The sequence below is a fragment of the Sorex araneus genome, chromosome 4 (assembly GCF_027595985.1).
Source record: "Sorex araneus isolate mSorAra2 chromosome 4, mSorAra2.pri, whole genome shotgun sequence".
Taxonomy (NCBI): Eukaryota; Metazoa; Chordata; class Mammalia; order Eulipotyphla; family Soricidae; genus Sorex; species Sorex araneus.
This window is the reverse complement of record NC_073305.1, coordinates 204,867,078-204,885,668: the sequence shown is the minus strand read 5'-3', so window position 1 is coordinate 204,885,668 and position 18,591 is coordinate 204,867,078. Positions and strand designations below refer to the sequence as shown.

The following is an 18,591-nucleotide window of genomic DNA, read 5'->3' as shown; positions in this document are numbered from 1 at the left end:
GGGGTCAGGTGCAAGTTGGAGGGGGGGAAGTGGGGAAAGGATACTGGGAGTCAGGGGGCTGGGGGAGGTGGAGGAGGGGCTGGGGGAGGGGCTGAAAGCAGACCACCAAGGGTTCAGGGAACAGAGGCTACTTACTTGGATTGGGGGGGGGGCCACAAGAGGAAAGAAGAGGAGCAGTTGGGGATCCAGTTGTCAGAGCTGGGGGACTTGGGGACGGCGGGGAAAAGCCAGGGCTGAGTGGGGGCTGGGACAAGAGCAGGCATGGGGGTAGAGGGGCCCCTCGGGGTCAGCCCTCTCCTTCCTCTCTCCCCAGATTCCAGTTCCTTCCCCCCAACCCTGACTCCTTGAACGTCACTGACAATGGCAGCTATTGCTAGGGGTGGGGCCACAGGCCTCCCCGCGTTTAGCGCGGCCCAGGGGAGTAGTGAGGGGTACCCCAGCCCCCTATCTGCCTCCCCGCACAATACTTGAACATTCATCTGTACTGAAGTGTTACTTGAACTGGGGGAACCTCGGACCTGAGGGAGCCGGAGTGTGAGGGGACAGGACCAGATTGGACTGAGACTGGACTGGTGGCCACCCAGTTTGGACTGGGCCACCCCAGGCTCGCTGTTGTTTTACTGTATTGAGCAGCTCCAGCCCTCCTGACTTGGGGTGGGGGGGTGGGGTGGGGTGCCAGCCCAGTGATGGGGAAGAGGGCACTCCAACTTGGCTCTTTCCACGCTTTCATCGTCATGGAAACTTGTATCCCATTTGCCCAGGGAACTGCCACTCCTGGTTGCCATGGAAATAGCAGCCAATGGACACCTCCCAAAGCCAGTTTAAGGCTGGAAATGGCCCCTCTTAGTTGCCATGGGAACTTAGTAACAGGCTCTTGGCCCTCCCCGGCCCCTTCCTCCAGTGCGGGGCGGAGCTTAGTGGCCGGGGGCGGGGTCGGGCCAGGTCCCGCCCCCTGGCCCGGGCCTCCGAGGGGGAGCCGGGTTGTACCATGTAGGGGAGGGGGGATCTATCCACATACCTCAGGTAACCGGGAGGTGCGCGGGTGGGGGGAGGGACTGGGCGGACCAAAGGCCAGAGGGAGGGGATCCTGGGGGTCGCGAAAGGTTTGAGGATGGGACCGCTTGGGGGAGGGGGAGGAGGCAGCCCGGCGAGGGACCAGAGGGGGACCCAGCCGGGCTGGGCCCCTGGGCCCCGGGTCTGTACAATACGGTTTGCTATAAAACTCAAAATCTTCCAGCTGGGGCCGCCGAGTTCGTGTGTCTGTCTCCGGCGTGGGGGTCTGGGAGTGGACGGGAGTCAACAGTGTGTCCCCACGCCCATGGGACTCTCGAAGGAGGGGCCTGTCTGCCGGGTTCACCCTGGATGTCCCGCATCTGAGCATCGGGCCCCCGCTGCGCCCCTGCCGACGGTGGGGCTCGCCTTCCCGGACTTGAACTCAAGTTTTGGGGAGTCTGCTCTTCCGGGAGTGTCCAGGCCCCGGCCGGCTGGGCACCGACCCTGATCTCGGAGACTGGAATCCTGGGGTCCCCGGGGACTCGTGCCGCCGGCTCCCGGTACCCCCGACTCCACCCCATCATGTGGCCGCCGGGGCTCCGCCTCCGCCCCAGTTCCTGTTTCGGCCGCTGCTGTCCCGCTGCAGCCCGAGGGCTCCCGCCGACGCCGGCTCTTCCTGCCCGCCGGGCCGCCGCCTCCTGGCCGCCCGCGCCCGCATCCTCGCTCGGCCCGCGGGGCGATGGGGCCCGCCCCGCCCCGGCCCGGGCCCTGCTGGGGCCCCCGAGCCCGCGCAGCCCCTCCGTGAGCGCCCAGCCCGCCCGGTGCTGCAGCCCCCAGGATGAAGAGCGGCGAGGGGGACGCGGGCGAGCAGGCCCCCCTGAACCCCGAGGCCGAGAGCCCCGCGGGCTCGGCCACCTACCGGGACTTCGTGCACCGCGGCTACCTGGACCTCATGGGGGCCAGTCAGCACTCGCTGCGGGCGCTCAGCTGGCGCCGCCTCTACCTCAGCCGGGCCAAGCTCAAGGCCTCCAGCCGCACATCCGCCTTGCTGTCGGGCTTCGCCATGGTGAGGGAGGCGAGGGTCCCCGGTGGGGGAGGCCCCGTGGGGAAACTGAGTCCGGACCCAGGGCGGGCAGGGGAGGACGGGGTTCTTGGCGGCACAGGAAGGTGCAAAGCAGCTTCCCCACTGTGCTTCCTCCTTTGTGGTATGTCTGTGCGCAGACCTGGGGGGAAGTAGCAGGAAACACGTGCGGGAGCAGGTAAGTGACCAGAAGGGTGGCATCTGCAAGGATGGGGACAGCCTGAAAGCGTAGTCCCCAGAAGTGAACCCACGAGAGGCTCAAAGACAGTTTGGGGGGGCAGTCAGGAGGGTAAACAGGTCAAGGGGTCCCCCAAGGGGAAGAAGGGGCACTGCTCCCGCGCGCCTGCACCCCGGGAAGCTTTGGAAGGAGCCTGGGGAGATGTGCGGTCACCGGTTGGCAGACCTGCAGGTGCGGAGCCTCGGCGGGAAGTAGGACAAGCCCCCCCCTCCCCAGATGAGGGCTTGCAGACACAGATTCTAGTTCCTTCCTGCTGTGGCCAGCACCGTGACCCTGGACGAGCTCCCACCCATGCACACCTGGTGGACTGCCACACACTGACCCTGGGCAAACTGTGGTTTTGTCCTCAAACCCTAGACCAGTGTTTCCCAGAGTGGTGGTGATCCCACCTGGGGGCACTGGAGAGATGTGGGGGTGCAGTGGAGGGGGTGCTTCCTGGGTGTTTGCTTGGAGAAGGTAGATTTCCAGAAGGGCCTGAGTAATTTTCTTCTAAAGGGGGACCCTCGTGAGGCCAGAGCAGTAGTACAGTGGGGAAGGCACTTGGGCCACTCGGGGTTGATCCCAGCATCGCAAAGTGTCCCCCGAGCCCGCCAGATATGATCCCTGAATGCAGAGCCAGGAGTCAGCCCTGTGCATTGCTGGGTATGGCCCAAAAACCAAAAGGAAAAAAAAAGTAGGAAGAAAGGAGATCTTAGGCTAAAAAAAAACCTAGGTCAGAGCAAGTCAGAACAGAACTCGTATCCGCGGGCTCGGGCGCAAATGGACCTGTTGGCTGCACAGGCGTGGAGGCTGGGGGGATGGGGGCTGCCGCTGAGATGAAGGGCACAGAGTGAACGTGCAGCCGGGGTTTCTCCATCGTGGCAGGAGGAAGGAAGCGGGCTGGAAGCAGCGCTCAGGAACTGCGCGCAGGGGAGATTTCCAGATTAGAGGGGCCGTAAAATCGGGTGATCTGTGTTAGCTCTCAGTTCCACAGCCTCTGTGTGTGCAGGTGAGGGGGGAAGTGTAGAGCCAGCATCGCCGGCCTGGGTTTTCTGTCAGCCTGGCCTCTTGACAGGGTGTCGTTGGAGACAGGCTGATTCCCTTCCTGCAGGACAGACTGCTGAGAAAAGGGACATGGTAGCTGTCTGAAGGCAGTTCCCCGCTCTGCGCTGCCCTATGGTCCAGTCGGTTCCCCGGGGGACAATCCGACTTGCTGCTAGTCTTGCTTGTTGCTAGGGTGACAGCTTAAGGGCCAGCACCTTCTCTGCAGGATCCAGAGTTCAGAGCAGTGGATTCTGGCCCCGCTCCTACTGGGTTAGCAAGGCAGGGTCAGGCACTGGGAGAAGTGGGGTGAGGACTAGGCCTGTCTGGAAGACGCCCGCTGACACCTGGCCCAGTTTACCAAAACGCTCGGCCTGGCTCCTAGCACCACCCTGCAGGCGCCATAGCCGTCCAGTGGGTCCTGCAGAATAAGCCATGCCTGGCCATCGTGAAAGAGCCAAACTCTAGGATCCAGGTGGCCTGGATTAAAATATCATGCAAATAGTATTGATTAGTCTCTAATAATAGCATTGTCTCTGATAATAATAGTCTAGGAATAGTATTGATTAGCCACTGTGCATAGGGCTTTGAGAGAGGGGGCAGGAAGGGGCATACCTGGGGCTGCTCAGAGCTCATGGCTCTGGTCTTGGGAGACCGTATGGGGTGCTGGAGATTGAACCAAACCCAGGTCAACCATGTGCAATGCAGGAGATGTCTCTGCAGTACTGTCTCATCAGCCCTGTGCTTGGGGCTTTTGGGTGCCTCATCTTTTTTTTTTTTTTTTTTTTTGCTTTTTTTGGGGTCACACCTGGCGATGCACAGGGGTTACTCCTGGCTCAGCACTCAGTAGTAACCCCTGGTGGTCCTCAGGGGACCAGGGGACCATATGGGATGCTGGGAATCGAATCTGGGTCGGCTGCATGCAAGGCAAATGCCCTACCCGCTGTGCTATCTCTCCAGCCCAGGGCGCCTCATCTGGCTATTACACTGCAGCTGTGGCTCTTTTGCAGCTGAGAAAACTGATGCTAAAAAACATGCTATGAACCCACAGCAAGGAAGTGACAGAATATTGACTCAGACTTGTTCTAGAGTCCAAATTTATATGCACCTTAAATTATACAGTAACTGAGATGCTTGCAAAGACCAGGCAGGAGAGTTGGGGTATTTGCATACAATCTCAATTTTTTTTTTTTTTTTTTTTTTTTTTTTTGCTTTTTGGGTCACACCTGGCACCTGGCGATGCACAGGGGTTAGTCCTGGCTCTGCACTCCGGAATTACTCCTGGCGGTGCTCAGGGGACCATATGGGATGCTGGGATTTGAACCCGGGTCGGCCGCGTGCAAGGCAAACGCCCTACCCGCTGTGCTATCTCTCCAGCCCCACAATCTCAATTTTTTTTCTTTTTGGGTCATACCTGGTGACACTCAGGAGTTACTCCTGGCTCTGTGTTCAGGAATTAGTCCTGGCAGTGCTTGGGGGACCATATTGAATTCCTGGGGATAGAATCTAGGTTGACCACATGCAAGACAAGCGCCCCGTCCGCTGTACTATCACTCTGGCCTCATTTATATACAATGTCATGAGTTTTAAAAGTTGACAACTTGGGACCAGCACAACCAGGCATGGTGTTGTCCCCAGAGTTCCTCCAGGAGTGACCTCCAAGCTCCATGATAGGAATAGGAGTAGACCCCGGCATCTCTGGGCGTGGCCCCCAAGCCAAAATAAACAAATGTAAATAAATAACATTGTCTGAGCCAAGCAAAATCTGTCTGCAAGCTGGCTTAGGTTCAGCTTTGTGCAATTTGCAAACTATCCTTTGCTTTTAGTGTTAACTTTAACAAAGGCAGACACCTACTGCTTATTATGTTTATGTTATCTCCTTCCATTTTCACCACTCTGTAGGGCAGGTAGGTGCTGTTTTAAAACAAGCCCCCCACCCCCCACTTACTTTGTTTTTGGGCCACACCCAGTGATGCTCAGGGATTGGTGACGCTTGGGAGCCAAACAGGATGCCAGGGATGGAATCTGGGGTTGGCTGCATTCAAGGCAAGTGCCCTACCCGCTGTGCTATTGTTCTGGAACCTAAGTTTCCTGTTCTTCAAATGAGGGACATTGAGGCCTAGCAATAAAAGTCAAAATTGCATAAGTTGGGGCTGGAGAGATCATCCACTTGCCTTTACGCAGCTGACCTGGGTTTGATCCCAGGCACCTCATGTGGCCCTCCGAGCCTGCTAGGATTCATCCCTGAGGGCAGAGCCCGGAGTAAGCCCTGAGCATTGAGGAGTGTGGCCCCCAAACCTTAAAAAAACAAAACCAAAAAGGACTTTACAGCTTGTAGAACTGAAAAGGAACCTTCATTTCAGAATGTGCTTTGAAAGAAAAAAAAGAAAAACGCTCAGAGGGCTGGAGAAATAGTACAGTGGGCAGAGCACTAGCCTTGCACATGGCTGACCAGGGTTTGATCCCTGGCACCCCATATAGTCCCTCCAAGCCACCAGGAGTGATTCCTGAGTGCAGAGCCAAGAGTAAAGCTCTGAGCACCATGGGATGTAGCCCCAAAACCAAAAAAATAAAGGAAAGGCTGGAGGGATAGTACATGGGTAGGGTGCTTGCCTTGCACACGGCCGTCCAGGTTTGATCCCTGGCACCCCATATGGTCCCTCCAAACCACCAGGAGTGATCCCTGAGGGCGGAGCCAAGAGTGAAGCTCTGAGCACCATGGGATGTAGCCCCAAAACCAAAAAAATAAAGGAAAGGCTGGTGGGTAGGGCGTTTGCCTTGCATGCAGCCAATCCGGGTTCGATCCCCCGGCATTCCCTGTGGTCCCCTGAACACTGCCAGGAGTAATCCCTGAGTGCAGAGTCGGGAGTAATCCCTCTGCATCGCTGGGTGTGACCCAAAAAGCAAAAAATAAAGGAGGCAACCCAGTATTACTTGAGTACCACAAGGGCTATGCCCAGTCGGTGGGGGTGACATGGGATCAAGTGTCAGGTGATGCCGGGGATCGAATTTGGAGCTTCATGCAGAGCATGCACTGCACCCTTTGAGCTATGTCCCCGCCTGGATTATGTGCTCTTCGACCCCACTGACAGGCGACATTGTCAGAACCAGGCCATCTCAGGGAGGTGGGAAACTGAGAGCCCAAACCAGACCGCCTTGCCCTGACTGCACACCGCCCCCTCCCCCCACCAAGCAAAGATGATGTACCACCTTACGCCAGGCACCGTTCTGGGCCCAGGGGTTACCCTGAAGGATGCCAATGGGCAAAAGATACTTTTTTGCCACCTGTTCCCTTTTGAAGCCGTAGGGACTCAATCCACGAACTTGTGTCCCCACAGGTGGCCATGGTGGAGGTCCAGCTGGAGAGCAACTATGAATACCCGCCGGGCCTGCTGGTGGCCTTCAGTGCCTGCACCACCGTGCTCGTGGCCGTGCACCTCTTTGCACTCATGGTCTCCACGTGTCTGCTGCCCCACATTGAAGCCGTTAGCAACATCCACAACCTCAACTCTGTCCACCAGTCTCCACACCAGAGACTCCACCGCTACGTGGAGCTGGCCTGGGGCTTCTCCACGGCCTTGGGCACCTTCCTCTTCCTGGCCGAAGTTGTGCTGGTTGGCTGGGTCAAGTTCGTGCCCATCGGGGCCCCCGTAGGCACCCCGGCCCCCGTGGTGGTGCCTGCCTCCCAGGTGCCTGGGACTCTGCCCCCGTTGGCCCCCTCCCTCAGCCCAGCTTCGAAGCCATCTGTGGCCCCGTCTGAGCTGCCTAGGGGCTGCCCGCCCCCGAGGGTATGTGGAGATGGTGGGGGCCACGGGCCGGGCTGGCAGGCGGCCATGGCCTCCACCGCCATCATGGTACCTGTGGGGCTTGTGTTTGTGGCCTTCGCCCTGCATTTCTATCGCTCCTTGGTGGCGCATAAAACGGACCGCCACAAACAGGAGCTGGAGGAGCTGAGCCGCCTGCAGGGAGAACTGCAGGCTGTGTGAGGCTGCAGGGGGAACTGCACGAGGTGTGAGGCTGGTGTTCGCTGCTGCTGCTGCTGCTGCTGCTGCAAACACTGCCCCGCTCTGGGGCTGGCCAGAAGCTGCCCTGCCCGGAGCCACCCGGAGGAGCGGCGGTTCTCGGGCACAGATTCCCGTTCCAGGCCCTGCGCCCAGGCTCGGGGCAGCACCCACACTCCCAGAGATTTCTCTCCTTGGGTTTTGTAAGTTCTACTGCGTGCCTGCGCTGGAAGAAGCAAAGGTCTGAAGCTCCTGAAGTGTGTAGAGGTAACGCTCGGAGACCCTGTCAACGTGGGTGCTGACTCTGGGCCACGCACCCCTACCCAGGAGGAGTCAAAGATTCTATGCCTAGATGATGTCCATTTTTTGCTTGATCTTTGCAGAATCTATTTAATCGTGAGAAACTTTTCCTCGCTCCCAAATTTTAATTGGGTCCCCCCTCTTGCTTCAGTTCCAGCAAGAGGGATTTGGATGTGCCAAATCTGGGTGTATCCCAGGCAGAGGGTCAACCTTTCCTAGGAGTCTCCCTATTTCGGGGAGTTCAAATGCTTGCCCCCACACCCGACACCCATATTTATGCTTCTGTTTCTCACTCCAGGACCAATGCTGGAGAGGAGAGGGTTCTGTGTACCCAGCCGATCTCCTAGCATGGTTTGGAAAAAGTTTTTTTTTATTTTATTTTTTTTTGGCCACACCTGGCTCTGCCCAGCCCAGGGCTTACTCCTGAACTCTGAGCTTAAGGATCACTCCCGGTGGGGCTGGGGGACCAAATGCAGTGCCAGGGATACTGCGTACAGTAAGGGGCAAGTGCCCCACCCTTGTAGTATCTCTATGGCCCAGAAACGGTTTTGAGAAGACTCAGTCCCTAGCCCTTGGAACACCGATATTCTAACACTGCATTGGTTTTTTTCTTTTTGGGTCACACCCAGTGATGCACAGGGGACACTCCTGGCTCTGCACTCAGGAATTGCTCCTGATGGTGCTCGGGGGACCATATGGGATGCTGGGGATCGAACCTGGGTTGGCTGCGTGCAAGGCAAACGCCCTACCCGCTGTGCTATCGCTCCAGCCCCCTAACACGGCGTTTTTGATGCATCATTTTGTATAATAAAATGTGTTTCACAGATGTCCCTGTGGCTGTGAATGGGGTAAAGTGGTTTCCCGGAGATGAGGTGACTTGTTCCCACACGAGGCCAGTGGAAGCGTGTCGTCTGGGGACAGGGATGAGTGGGGCTCCCGTCTGATCCCCTGGTGCAGATAGGTTGCTTCGGAAAGTGGAAAGTTATTCCAAGGCCTTGGTACTCTTGCTGTCATGCCAGAAATCTCTCTTCCCCTGGGGATGTTTCTTTCTGTTTTTGTTTTGTTTGGGCGCCACACTGGACAGCGCTGAGGGGCTACTCCCACTCTATGCTCAGGAGTTGCTCCTGGTAGTACTTGGGGAACCATATGCGGTGCTGGGGATCAAACCGAGGCCTCTGTATGCGAACCCTGCACTCAGCCCATTGAGCTACCCGCCTTTCCATTTATTTCTTGAGACCAATCAGTTACACTGATTATAATTTAATCCTCACAACCACCCCCAAACAAGTCTTGGTAGTTTCTATTTAAGATAAAGCGGGATTCCAAAAGGTTTGAATCTTGCTTCAGATCACATATCTTGGATTACCTGTACCATCACATTTGTCTGGTGTGAGAAAGGAGGACCTTTCACCTGGGACAAGAGAAAGGAATCCAGTATAAGCACCATGCTTCCATAAATTTATAATTGTCTCATGAATTCTTTGGTCTTTGGGCCACACCCAGTCGTGCTCAGGGCTTACTCATGGCTCTGCTCAGGGATCATTTTATTTTTAAAAGTTGTTCACAATAATGTTACATTTAATATTCCAACACCAACACCACCACATTTTGAATGTTTCCACCCTGACCCCCAAAATAATTTATTCTGTATTGCTTGTTGTGGGCTGGAGCGATAGCACGGCGGTAGGACATTTGCCTTGCACGCAGCTGACCCAGGTTCCATTCCTCCATCCCTCTTGGAGAGCCCGGCAAGCTACCGAGAGTATCTCGCCTGCACGGTAGAGCCTGGCAAGCTCCCCGTGGCATATTCGATATGCCAAAATCAGTAACAACAAGTCTCACAAGGGAGATGTTACTGGTGCCCACTCGAGCAAATCGATGAGCAACAGGATGACAGTGACATTGATTGCTTGTTGTGAATAATCTGCTAAAAATGATCCAGAAAAGTTTCCTTAGAGGAAAGTGTATGGAGATTGTTGTATTTCCCCCTGGAGCCAGTAAGCCCTTGGATAAGGGATTACCAACATACAAACAGGAATCACTTTTGGTGGTACTCTGGGGAAGATAGGGGATACTGGGGATTGAACCAATCAGTTTGTGCAAGACCGGCGCCTTCCCTGCTGCCCTATCTCTCAGCTAGGCCTCATAAATGTTAATGCTGCTCAATTATTTCATTATGAGACCTCTGCCGAGCTGCCCTTTCCTGTTTGTTAATTTCCAGGGACCAGGCCCCTAGAGAGTTTCCCTTCACTGTTCTGATTCTGTAATAGTCCTGTGAGAATGAACTTTTCAAAGAAAGCAGCTCAAGTTTTGAGCGGCCAACGACTTGCCCAAAGTCCCCCATCAAAGGCTTGATGTAGAGAACCTGGAACTTCGGCCTAGGCCAGAGGTTCTCCTGGGCGTGCTGGCACCTGGCGACCAACCTGTCGGGCGCTCAAGCCAGAGAAAAAGGTAAGGCCCCGGGTCACTAGCGCCCTCGGGCCGTTGCTGCCCTCTAGCGGCCAAGATCATGTAAGCAAGCGGGTGTCCCCCGCCCCCGGCCCGCGGAAGGCAGCGGGCACTAGGACCACGTTGCCGGAGACTCGCTCGGCCTACCCTTTACCACGCAGGTCACTTTAGGAGAGGTGTTCTGGGGATGTACCCCGCCTCGGGCACGCGAAGCTCGCGTTCTTCCACTGAGCTGCATCCTCAGCGCCCCTAGTCGGTAATTTTTTTTTTTTTACAAGCCCCGTCCCAGGGGCCTCGACGCCCTCCCAGGCTTATAACTTTGCAACAGCATCCGAAAAACGCGAGCCCCCTCTGCAGGCCTCAGTCTCCCCATCCATCAAATGGGCAACTGAGGCAGCTAGAGGTCCAGGGGATAACGGTTCTAGGAGGCGCCCAACACACCGATTGGATGGCCGCGGTGCGCGGTATTTTTCCACCTCCGGGCGCCCCTCCCAGCCCGCCCGGTTTCCGCGGGTCCTCCAGGAAGCGGCCCCGCGCGCCGGGCCCCGCCCACAGGCCGGGCCGCGGCGCGGGGCCCCTCCCCGGGGTTGCTCGGGCTCCGCGCTCCTCGGCCGAAAATTCGCCTCCGGCTCCGAGGGGAGCGTGTGGCCGGGTGGGGACGGGCCCGTGCCCCGAGTGGCGCTGATAAGAAAGCTCCAGGACAAGTGGCCGGCTCGGCCCGCTTGGGCATTATTTCCCGGACTCCGCCGCGGCCGGGGAAGGGACAGCGACCTGCGCGGCCCCGCACCCGTGGCGAATCTGCAGCTCCGGCGCCCGCGGGCCGAGCCCGGCCGGCGCAGGGAAGAGGAGCGAGGAGCGCGCATCCTGCCCGCCGCTCCGCCCCGCCCGCCCGCCTGACGAATCTGCGCCTGTTGGACGCGCCGCTCGGCTCTGCCCAGCCCTGGCCGGCCGCCCCCCCGGCCCCGCCCCCTCCTCCTCGGGGACCAGCCGCCGCTTTCGTCGCCGCCGATTCGTCAAGGACCCCGGGCCGGAGCAGCCGGAGAGCGGCGGGGGAGCCCAGTCTCCGGGGGATGCGGCCCCTCGCCAGGTCCCCTGAGCAGCCACTCTCGAACCGTAGCGGGCGCCGGCCGAGGCGGAACGCTTCTCCTCGGGCCCGTGCGTCTCCCGGCGGTGCCCGTGGCGAAAGTGCGAATGTGGACGCGGAGCCCGCTGGGCCTCTCGCAGGTGGCGGTGGTGTTTGGTGCGCGCGCCGGGGAGGTGGTGGTGGTGGGGGGGCGCCGCCGCCGCCACCGCTGCGGGGCCGGGTCTCGCGCTGCTGCCGCCGCCGCCGCCGCCTCGCGCCGCTGAGGTGCCGCGCGGGGGGGGAGGGGAGCCGCTCGCCGCGAGCGGGTGAGTGGGGCCGCGTCGCGCGTGCGCGGAGATGGGGGCCCCGAAGGCGCCGGAGCGGGAGGAGAGGGCAGCGGCGCGCGAGCCCCCCACCCCCCCCGCGCGCATTCGGGGCCGAAGCCGGGTCTCGGGCTCGGTCTCGCGGTGTTTCCAACGCCCCGAAGAGGTGCCACCTCTTGGCCAGAGGCTCCGGGCACGGGGACGGGAGCGGGTGTGTGGGAGCGGGAGCCGGGCTCGGCCCGGGCCGCTGGCCGGTGAGGAGGCGGGAGGGGGCGGGGCCTCAGGGGGCGGGGGAGGGGTCTTGCGCCGAGGCCAAGTGGGGCGCGAGCTGGGGAGAGCGGGAAGGTAAGGGGGCGCGAGCTGGGCCTGGGGGGCCTTTGGGGAGAGTTGGGAGGTGGAGAGAGAATGGGGTGTTGTGGAGGGAGGTACTGGGGGGGAGGACATCAGGAGGAGCCGCTGGTCGTGGTAAGGGGTAGAAAGGGGTGATGAGAGACCCTGGAGCCTGAGCTTGTGGGCAGGTAGGTGGCAAGGGGAGTCAGGCTTGAGTCCTGAGGCCCCTTACGTGGTGTCTCTTACCTCGCAGTGTAAATGAGCAAAGATGGATCAAGAAGGTGGGGGAGATGGGCAGAAGGCCCCGAGCTTCCAGTGGCGGAACTACAAGCTCATCGTGGATCCTGCCTTGGACCCTGCCCTGCGCAGGCCCTCTCAAAAGGTGTACCGCTATGATGGAATCCACTTCAGTGTCAACGTGAGTGCCCCGGACCTGTCCTTGCCATCTTAGTGGACTCGATGGCCCGACTCACCTGTTTCCGCTTCAGCACTGAGAATTCCATTCATAACCTGCCAGGCAGCCAGAGCCTGGCACTTTTGCCTGTGGGTCTCACTCAGTAACAGGGTTTCACCTTGAGCTCTCTTTCTGTTACTACTTTCATTCCTAGGACTCAAAGTATATACCCGTCGAAGACCTTCAAGATCCTCGTTGCCATGTCCGATCGAAAAACAGAGACTTCTCCCTCCCTGTTCCTAAGTTCAAGGTATGTGTCTGCCACTCTCTTTGTGGGGTGCCCATTGGAAGCTGAGGGGATTCTGGTTAGTACTTCAGTCTTAACTTCATGTAATGAAGGGTCTTTTTCAGTAAAAAGAATCGCTGTCAAAATCTAACAGCCTCAGGTTGTGAGGCTGACTTGTTCTAGGCAGGCAGTAGACATTCTAGAAAGATACTGGTGAGGTATCCCAAGCATGGACCTTGGCTTGAGGGATGGAAGAAAAGTTTAGTGTGTCTGCTCTGCCTGTCACTGTATATTCAGAGCATCAGAATATGATCGTGTAATACCGCAGTTTCCCGACATTTGGAGGGAGTCTGTTCTGTAGTCCTCTATTCCTTGCCCTCTTTGATATTCTGTCTTCTTTCTTCGTAGCATTTCCGTTTCCCAATCTCTGCAGGATAATTCTTAGATCTTTAAAGCTTAGTTTTAAAGTTCTTTGTTGCCTTCACTAATGCTTTATGTTTCTTCCTTCTTGTTGTAGTTTGTAATTTTTATTTGGTTTTTGGGCCAAACCCGATGGTGCTCAAGGTTTACTCTTGGCTTTGTGCTCAGGGATCACTTCTGGCTGCGCTTGAGTGCCAGGGATTGAACCCGGGTTGGTTTCGTGCAACGCCCTACCTGGTATCTGTGCTATCACTCCAGCACCTCTTCATTTTTAAGTAAATCATGTACAGGATTTCCTTACCCCATTTTTTTACTTTATACACTTTCCTGGACAACCACTTTCACATCTGTGATTTCAACCTGTCTCTTTCAAACCTGTTACCCAAGGTTGTTAGTTCCAGCTAAGATTAGTCTCCTGAACTCTGACTTAGATGTCTGGTGGAGAAATAGGATGTCTTTGGAGGCTCCAGGCATCTCAGAGATTCTCTTTACATCTTAATTTTACTGTCTTCATTTTCTGTTCCCTAATGAATGATAGCTCCAGCTGAACAAGCTAGAAACCTCGGGATCATCCTGTGATTCTCCTCTCCTTTATCTGTCACAGAATCTGTTGTGAAGTCCTTTGACTTCCTAAATATATCTAAATTTGTCTAATTCATGTTCTTCTATTTGTTTTACTGGGTTTCTTTGTTTCTTTTATCATTTCATACACCACTCTACTGATGCTGTCTTCTTCGGTTGTTGTTATTTTACTTAGCATTTGTGCATTGGCACATATGATTAGTGATCTGGCCAAGCCTCATCTCCTTCCTTGATATTTATTGCAGTATTTTGTCCTATGTAACAGTTTCTGGGAAATGTCAGATTTCATGCCCAACAAGTCCTCACCATTTTTTTGCAAACTCCTGTTTACCTGATAAGCCCTGAGAATAACGTCTTTCTGAATTCTTCCCAGCCTCCATTATGAGCAAAGGTTTCCCTCTCTGGGATCCCAAGTACCACCTTCAGTTGAGATAGTACATATGGCTGATCTAGCTTTGATCCCCTGCACCTCAGATGACCCCCAAGGCATGCCAGGAGTGTGTCCCACACCGTCCCCAAGTCCCCCCCCCCCAAAAAAAAAAGCCCCACTTGTTGCATCACGTGACTATGTCTGTCTCATCTGTTTTTCTTCTTTTTGGTTTGGGTTTGGTTTGGGGGCCATACCCAGCAGTGCTCACGGCTTGCTGAGCCAGGGATTGCTTCTGGTGGACTCCTGGAGCCATATGGGCTGTTGGGGATCTAAGCTGGGTTGGCTTTGTGCAAGGCAGGCGCCCTGCCTGTTGTACCATCTCTCCAGCCCTGTTATCTACTTTTCTAAAGAGCAACCTTTCCCGTCTCTGGATTCATGGAACTCAGTCGTGGTAATTCAGTAAAAACCAAGCCGGTGCGTTATTTACCTGTAATTAGTTTCTTCGGTTCTGGAGAAATAGCAGATAGGGCACTTGCCCTGCACATGGCCGACCCTGGTTTGATTCCTGGCATTCCATATGGTCCCCTGAGCACTGCTAGGAGTTAGTACAGACGTAGGAGTAACCCCTGAGCATCAGCATCGCTGAGTGTGGCCCAAAATCCAAACAGATAAGCCTGTCCCCCCAAAAAAATCCAAACCCAGCTTATGTTTATGCTTATTGCACAGTTTATATGTTTTTGATCCTTTTTTTTTCTTTTTTCAAATTTTGCTGTTAACACCATGGTGAGGAGGTTAGGGAAGGGATGGATTAAAGAGATACTTAAGATGCTTGTGCTACACATCCCAACCAGGGTTTGATTCTGGCACCCTACATGGTCCCCAGAGCACTGCCAGAAGTGATTCCTGAGTGCAAGGCCAGGAATAACCCCTGAGCATTGCCAGGTGTGGTTCCCCAAAAATCCCAGATGTTTAGTTGGGGCCATTTTCCCTATTTCCTTGTTACTTAGTTTTTGAGTCCAGTCTCGCCGGATGCCATGGCTCCCACTAACGTTTCTCAAAGGTAGAGGAATAGTGAACAGCAGTGAGAGCCCAGATTAAAGCTTATTTCCTCCACAGCTGGATGAGTTCTACATCGGACAGATCCCACTGAAGGAAGTGACTTTCGCAAGGCTGAATGACAATGTGCGAGAGACCTTCCTGAAGGACATGTGCCGAAAGTATGGTGAGGTGGAAGAGGTCGAGATCCTTCTTCACCCCCGTACCCGCAAGCACCTGGGCCTGGCCCGCGTGCTCTTCACCAGCACTCGAGGAGCCAAGGAGACGGTTAAAAACCTCCACCTCACCTCCGTCATGGGCAACATCATCCATGCCCAGCTTGACATCAAAGGTGAGCACGCCTTTGACCGTGGACATGGCTGGGCACCCATGGGATCATATGTGTGAGTGCCTCGGGAGTCAGCCAGCGACTGCCTTCAGGCTTCCTTATATTTTGACGCCATGTGTTTTTCTGGAATAAGCGTTTTCCTGAGGGATGTGTTGCGTGTATGGTTTGTTCCGTGTTTCAGCAGTCTTAGGATACTACATAGCTGCGTTTGCTGAGAAAACTTGGAGGCTTACCCATTACAGGATGAGTGAGGACGAGTCTATTGCATTGTGAGCTGGGGTCTGCTTTGGGGAATGAATTCCTAGGCTCCTTCTGTGCGGAGGAACAGTGGGAGGCCTTAGTGTGGCGCGCGGCGGAGCGCAGTGCCAAGTCGAGAGGACATCATTGTCAGGAGGCTGTAGCCACCTTGCAAGGGAAGTCCAAAGCTAATATTGGTATATAATCTTTCTTTCTGAACCATAAATCTAGATGTTTGTGTGAAATCTCATGGTTCTTAAATTGTTGCCTATCTTCCCATCTCTTTTATTTGGGGGAGGGCGGGGGTCACACTCAGCAGTGCTCAGGGATTACTCCTGGCTCTGCACTCAGGGAATTACTTATGCTCGGGGGACCATATGGGATGCTGGTGATCAAACCTGGGTCAGCCACATGTGAGGCAAAAGCCCTACCCGCTGTACTATCACCCCGGCCTCCTCCCATCTTCTTAAGTCAGTGTATGGGGCAAATGAAACACAACTGTGGTCTGGATTGACCCTTTAGACTGCTATTTTGCAACCTTTAGTTTATGGTTTATAAAACCTGATGGGATCTAGCATCGCATGAGCTGGTTTTGATTCCAGTTCTACCACTGACCAGCACTGACTTTGTGCAGGTCAACTTTCTTTTTTGGCTTTTTGGGTCACACCCAGCGATGCACAGGGGTTACTCCTGGCTCTGCACTCAAGAATTAGTCCTGGTGGTGCTCAGGGGACCATATGGATGCTGGGAATCGAACCCGGGTCGGCCCCGTGCAAGGCAAACGCCCTACCCACTGTGCTATGACTCCAGCCCCAGGTCAGCTTTCTCTAAGCTTGAAAAGCAGGGTTACTGATGCATCTGGTAATCACCTAGCATAGAGATAAGCGTAAAGTGTTTTTATAAACCGAAATGCTGGGGATGGGAAGGTGGAACCATGCCTGCGGGATTCCTTACACCATGTGCCCCCGCTTGGTGTGTCTCTGATTGCTCAGCGTGCGCTGCTCAGCCAGGTAGCCCCAGGAGTAGCCCCTTTGAGCCCTACTCCTGAACGAGGGAGGGCCCCCATTCACCCGAAAGGGAAAAAAGCTGTCAAGTGTCATACATTATGTCATTTGCGGTAAGTTTTAGGTAGGACACCCAGCATTAGAACTGATATCCCCAAACTCAGAAACTTCCGAGAAATTGCAGGAAGTTTGAGGCCTGGGAAAGAACTGGGGATACAAATCAGGACAGAGTTGTTGGATTCACCTGTTTCTTTACTGTTTCTTTCCTGCAGGACAACAGCGAATGAAGTACTATGAACTGATAGTCAACGGCTCCTACACCCCTCAGACGGTGCCCACGGGAGGCAAGGCCTTGAGTGAGAAATTCCAGGGCTCTGGTGGATCCACTGAGACGGTGAGAAGCTTGTGCTTGCTGCTCTCCTCAGCACGTGGGCAAGGTGCTAGGAGGTGTTTGGGACATGTCGAGTTTTACGGATGAGTATGGTAAAAGTCAAGAAAATGATTCTCAGGGGTTGCTCCTGACTCTGCACTCAGGAATTGCTCCTAATAGTGCTCAGGGAACCATATGGGATGCCAGGGATCGAACTTGGGTCAGCAGCGTGCAAGGCAAACACCCTACCCACTGTGCTATTGCTCTGGTCTTACCCAGACGCTTTTGAAAGACGGGAAGGTGGGATCCTGTTTGAGGAGGGGCGGGTTGTCAGGTGGCATTTGTTCTCATCCTTCCTTTCTGCTCCACGCTGCCTGCAGACTGAGTCCCGCCGCCGCTCGTCCACGGACACGTCTGCCTACCCAGCAGGCACTGCTGTGGTGGGCACGCCTGGCAATGGCACCCCCTGCTCCCAGGATACAAGCTTCTCCAGCAGCCGACAGGACACCCCATCTTCCTTCGGCCAGTTCACCCCTCAGTCCTCCCAAGGAACCCCCTACACGTCTCGGGGCAGCACCCCCTACTCTCAGGACTCTGCCTACTCCAGCAGGTGCTGAGTGATCCCTTTCTGGAGCTGCCACTGGCAGCTGATTCTGGGAGCTCCCACTGGGAAAGAGAAAACCCAGGGCCTGGGGCAGAGGGTTGGGGGCGACTGGATTCCGCCGAGAAAGCCCTGCATTCCGAGACTAGTCTCTGACTGGAACTCAGCAGCATGTAGACGTTTTGGGGTTTGGTGCTCTGAGACCGGCTAAGGTTTGGACATGCAGAGCTGGCCTCGCTAACTCCTGCACTTTTTTTTGTTTTCAGCACCACTTCAACCTCCTTCAAGCCCCGGCGGTCAGAGAACAGTTACCAAGACTCCTTTTCCCGCCGCCACTTCTCTGCCTCCTCCGCCCCCACGACCACCTCTGCAGCCATTTCCACCACTGCAGCCCCCGCCGCGTCCTCTGCCTCTTCCTCCTCATTGTCCTCGTCCTCCTCGTCATCTTCATCCTCCCACTTTCGTGGCTCTGACGCAAATTACCCAGCATATTATGAAGGCTGGAATCGCTATCAACGCCATGCTTCCTACCCACCCCGCCGGGCAACTCGAGAGGAGCCCCCTGGGGCCCCCTTTGCTGAAAATACAGCTGAGCGCTTCCCACCTTCTTACACCTCCTACTTGCCCCCCGAACCCAGCCGGGCCTCTGACCAGGACTATCGGCCTCCCGTCTCTGAGGCTGCGCCCCCAGAGCCTCCAGAACCTGGTGGAGGTGGGGGTGGTGGGGGGCCCAGCCCTGAGAGAGAAGAAGCTCGGAGCTCCCCTCGCCCGGCCTCACCTGCCCGTTCAGGCTCCCCGGCCCCCGAGACCACCAATGAGAGCGTCCCCTTCGCCCAGCACAGCAGCCTGGATTCCCGCATTGAGATGTTGCTGAAGGAGCAGCGCTCCAAGTTTTCGTTTCTGGCCTCTGACACAGAGGAAGAGGAAGAGAACAGCAGCACTGGCCCTGGGACTCGAGAAGCGGGCAGCGAGGTGCCTTCGGGGGCCAGTCACGGGCCCTGCACGCCCCCTCCAGCTCCAGCTAATTTTGAGGATGTGGCACCTACAGGGAGCGGGGACCCGGGGGCTGTCCGGGAGTCTCCTAAGGCCAATGGGCAGAGCCAGGTGAGGTCGCGGTCGGCCAGCGAAGGGGCCCGGGGCCCGGGA

General features: G+C 56.2%; 2 protein-coding genes across 3 annotated transcripts in view; both read left to right on the top strand.

Annotated features, from left to right (window-relative positions):
* The first annotated feature begins 70 nt into the window (after window positions 1–70).
* Window positions 71–8,492, top strand: ORAI3 (ORAI calcium release-activated calcium modulator 3). Its single transcript, XM_004615891.2, has 2 exons — window positions 71–2,059; window positions 6,671–8,492. Exons 1-2 carry the CDS (start codon window positions 1,832–1,834, stop codon window positions 7,316–7,318), a joined length of 876 nt encoding a protein of 291 aa, XP_004615948.1. The 5' UTR covers window positions 71–1,831; the 3' UTR covers window positions 7,319–8,492.
* Window positions 8,493–10,139: 1,647 nt separating this feature from the next.
* Window positions 10,140–18,591, top strand: part of SETD1A (SET domain containing 1A, histone lysine methyltransferase) — a 27,810-nt gene continuing 19,358 nt past the window's right edge. Inside the window, exons 1-7 of one of the 2 annotated variants that reach the window (XM_055136202.1) lie at window positions 10,140–11,305; window positions 12,051–12,215; window positions 12,406–12,501; window positions 14,966–15,236; window positions 16,747–16,868; window positions 17,225–17,454; window positions 17,712–18,549. In XM_055136202.1, the coding sequence (XP_054992177.1) occupies window positions 12,066–12,215; window positions 12,406–12,501; window positions 14,966–15,236; window positions 16,747–16,868; window positions 17,225–17,454; window positions 17,712–18,549 (1,707 nt within the window). In that variant the 5' untranslated portion in view covers window positions 10,140–11,305; window positions 12,051–12,065. Of the gene's footprint in view, window positions 11,306–11,333; window positions 11,471–12,050; window positions 12,216–12,405; window positions 12,502–14,965; window positions 15,237–16,746; window positions 16,869–17,224; window positions 17,455–17,711; window positions 18,550–18,591 lie in introns of those variants that run through there. The other variant, XM_055136201.1, reaches the window with a different exon arrangement.

Coding starts and splice junctions, on each gene's coding strand:
- ORAI3 (XM_004615891.2), top strand. CDS start 1,832: ATGAAGAGCGGCGAGGGGGACGCGGGCGAGCAGGCCCCCCTGAACCCC. Junction 2,060..6,670: donor TGCTGTCGGGCTTCGCCATG/GTGAGGGAGGCG, acceptor GTGTCCCCACAG/GTGGCCATGGTGGAGGTCCA.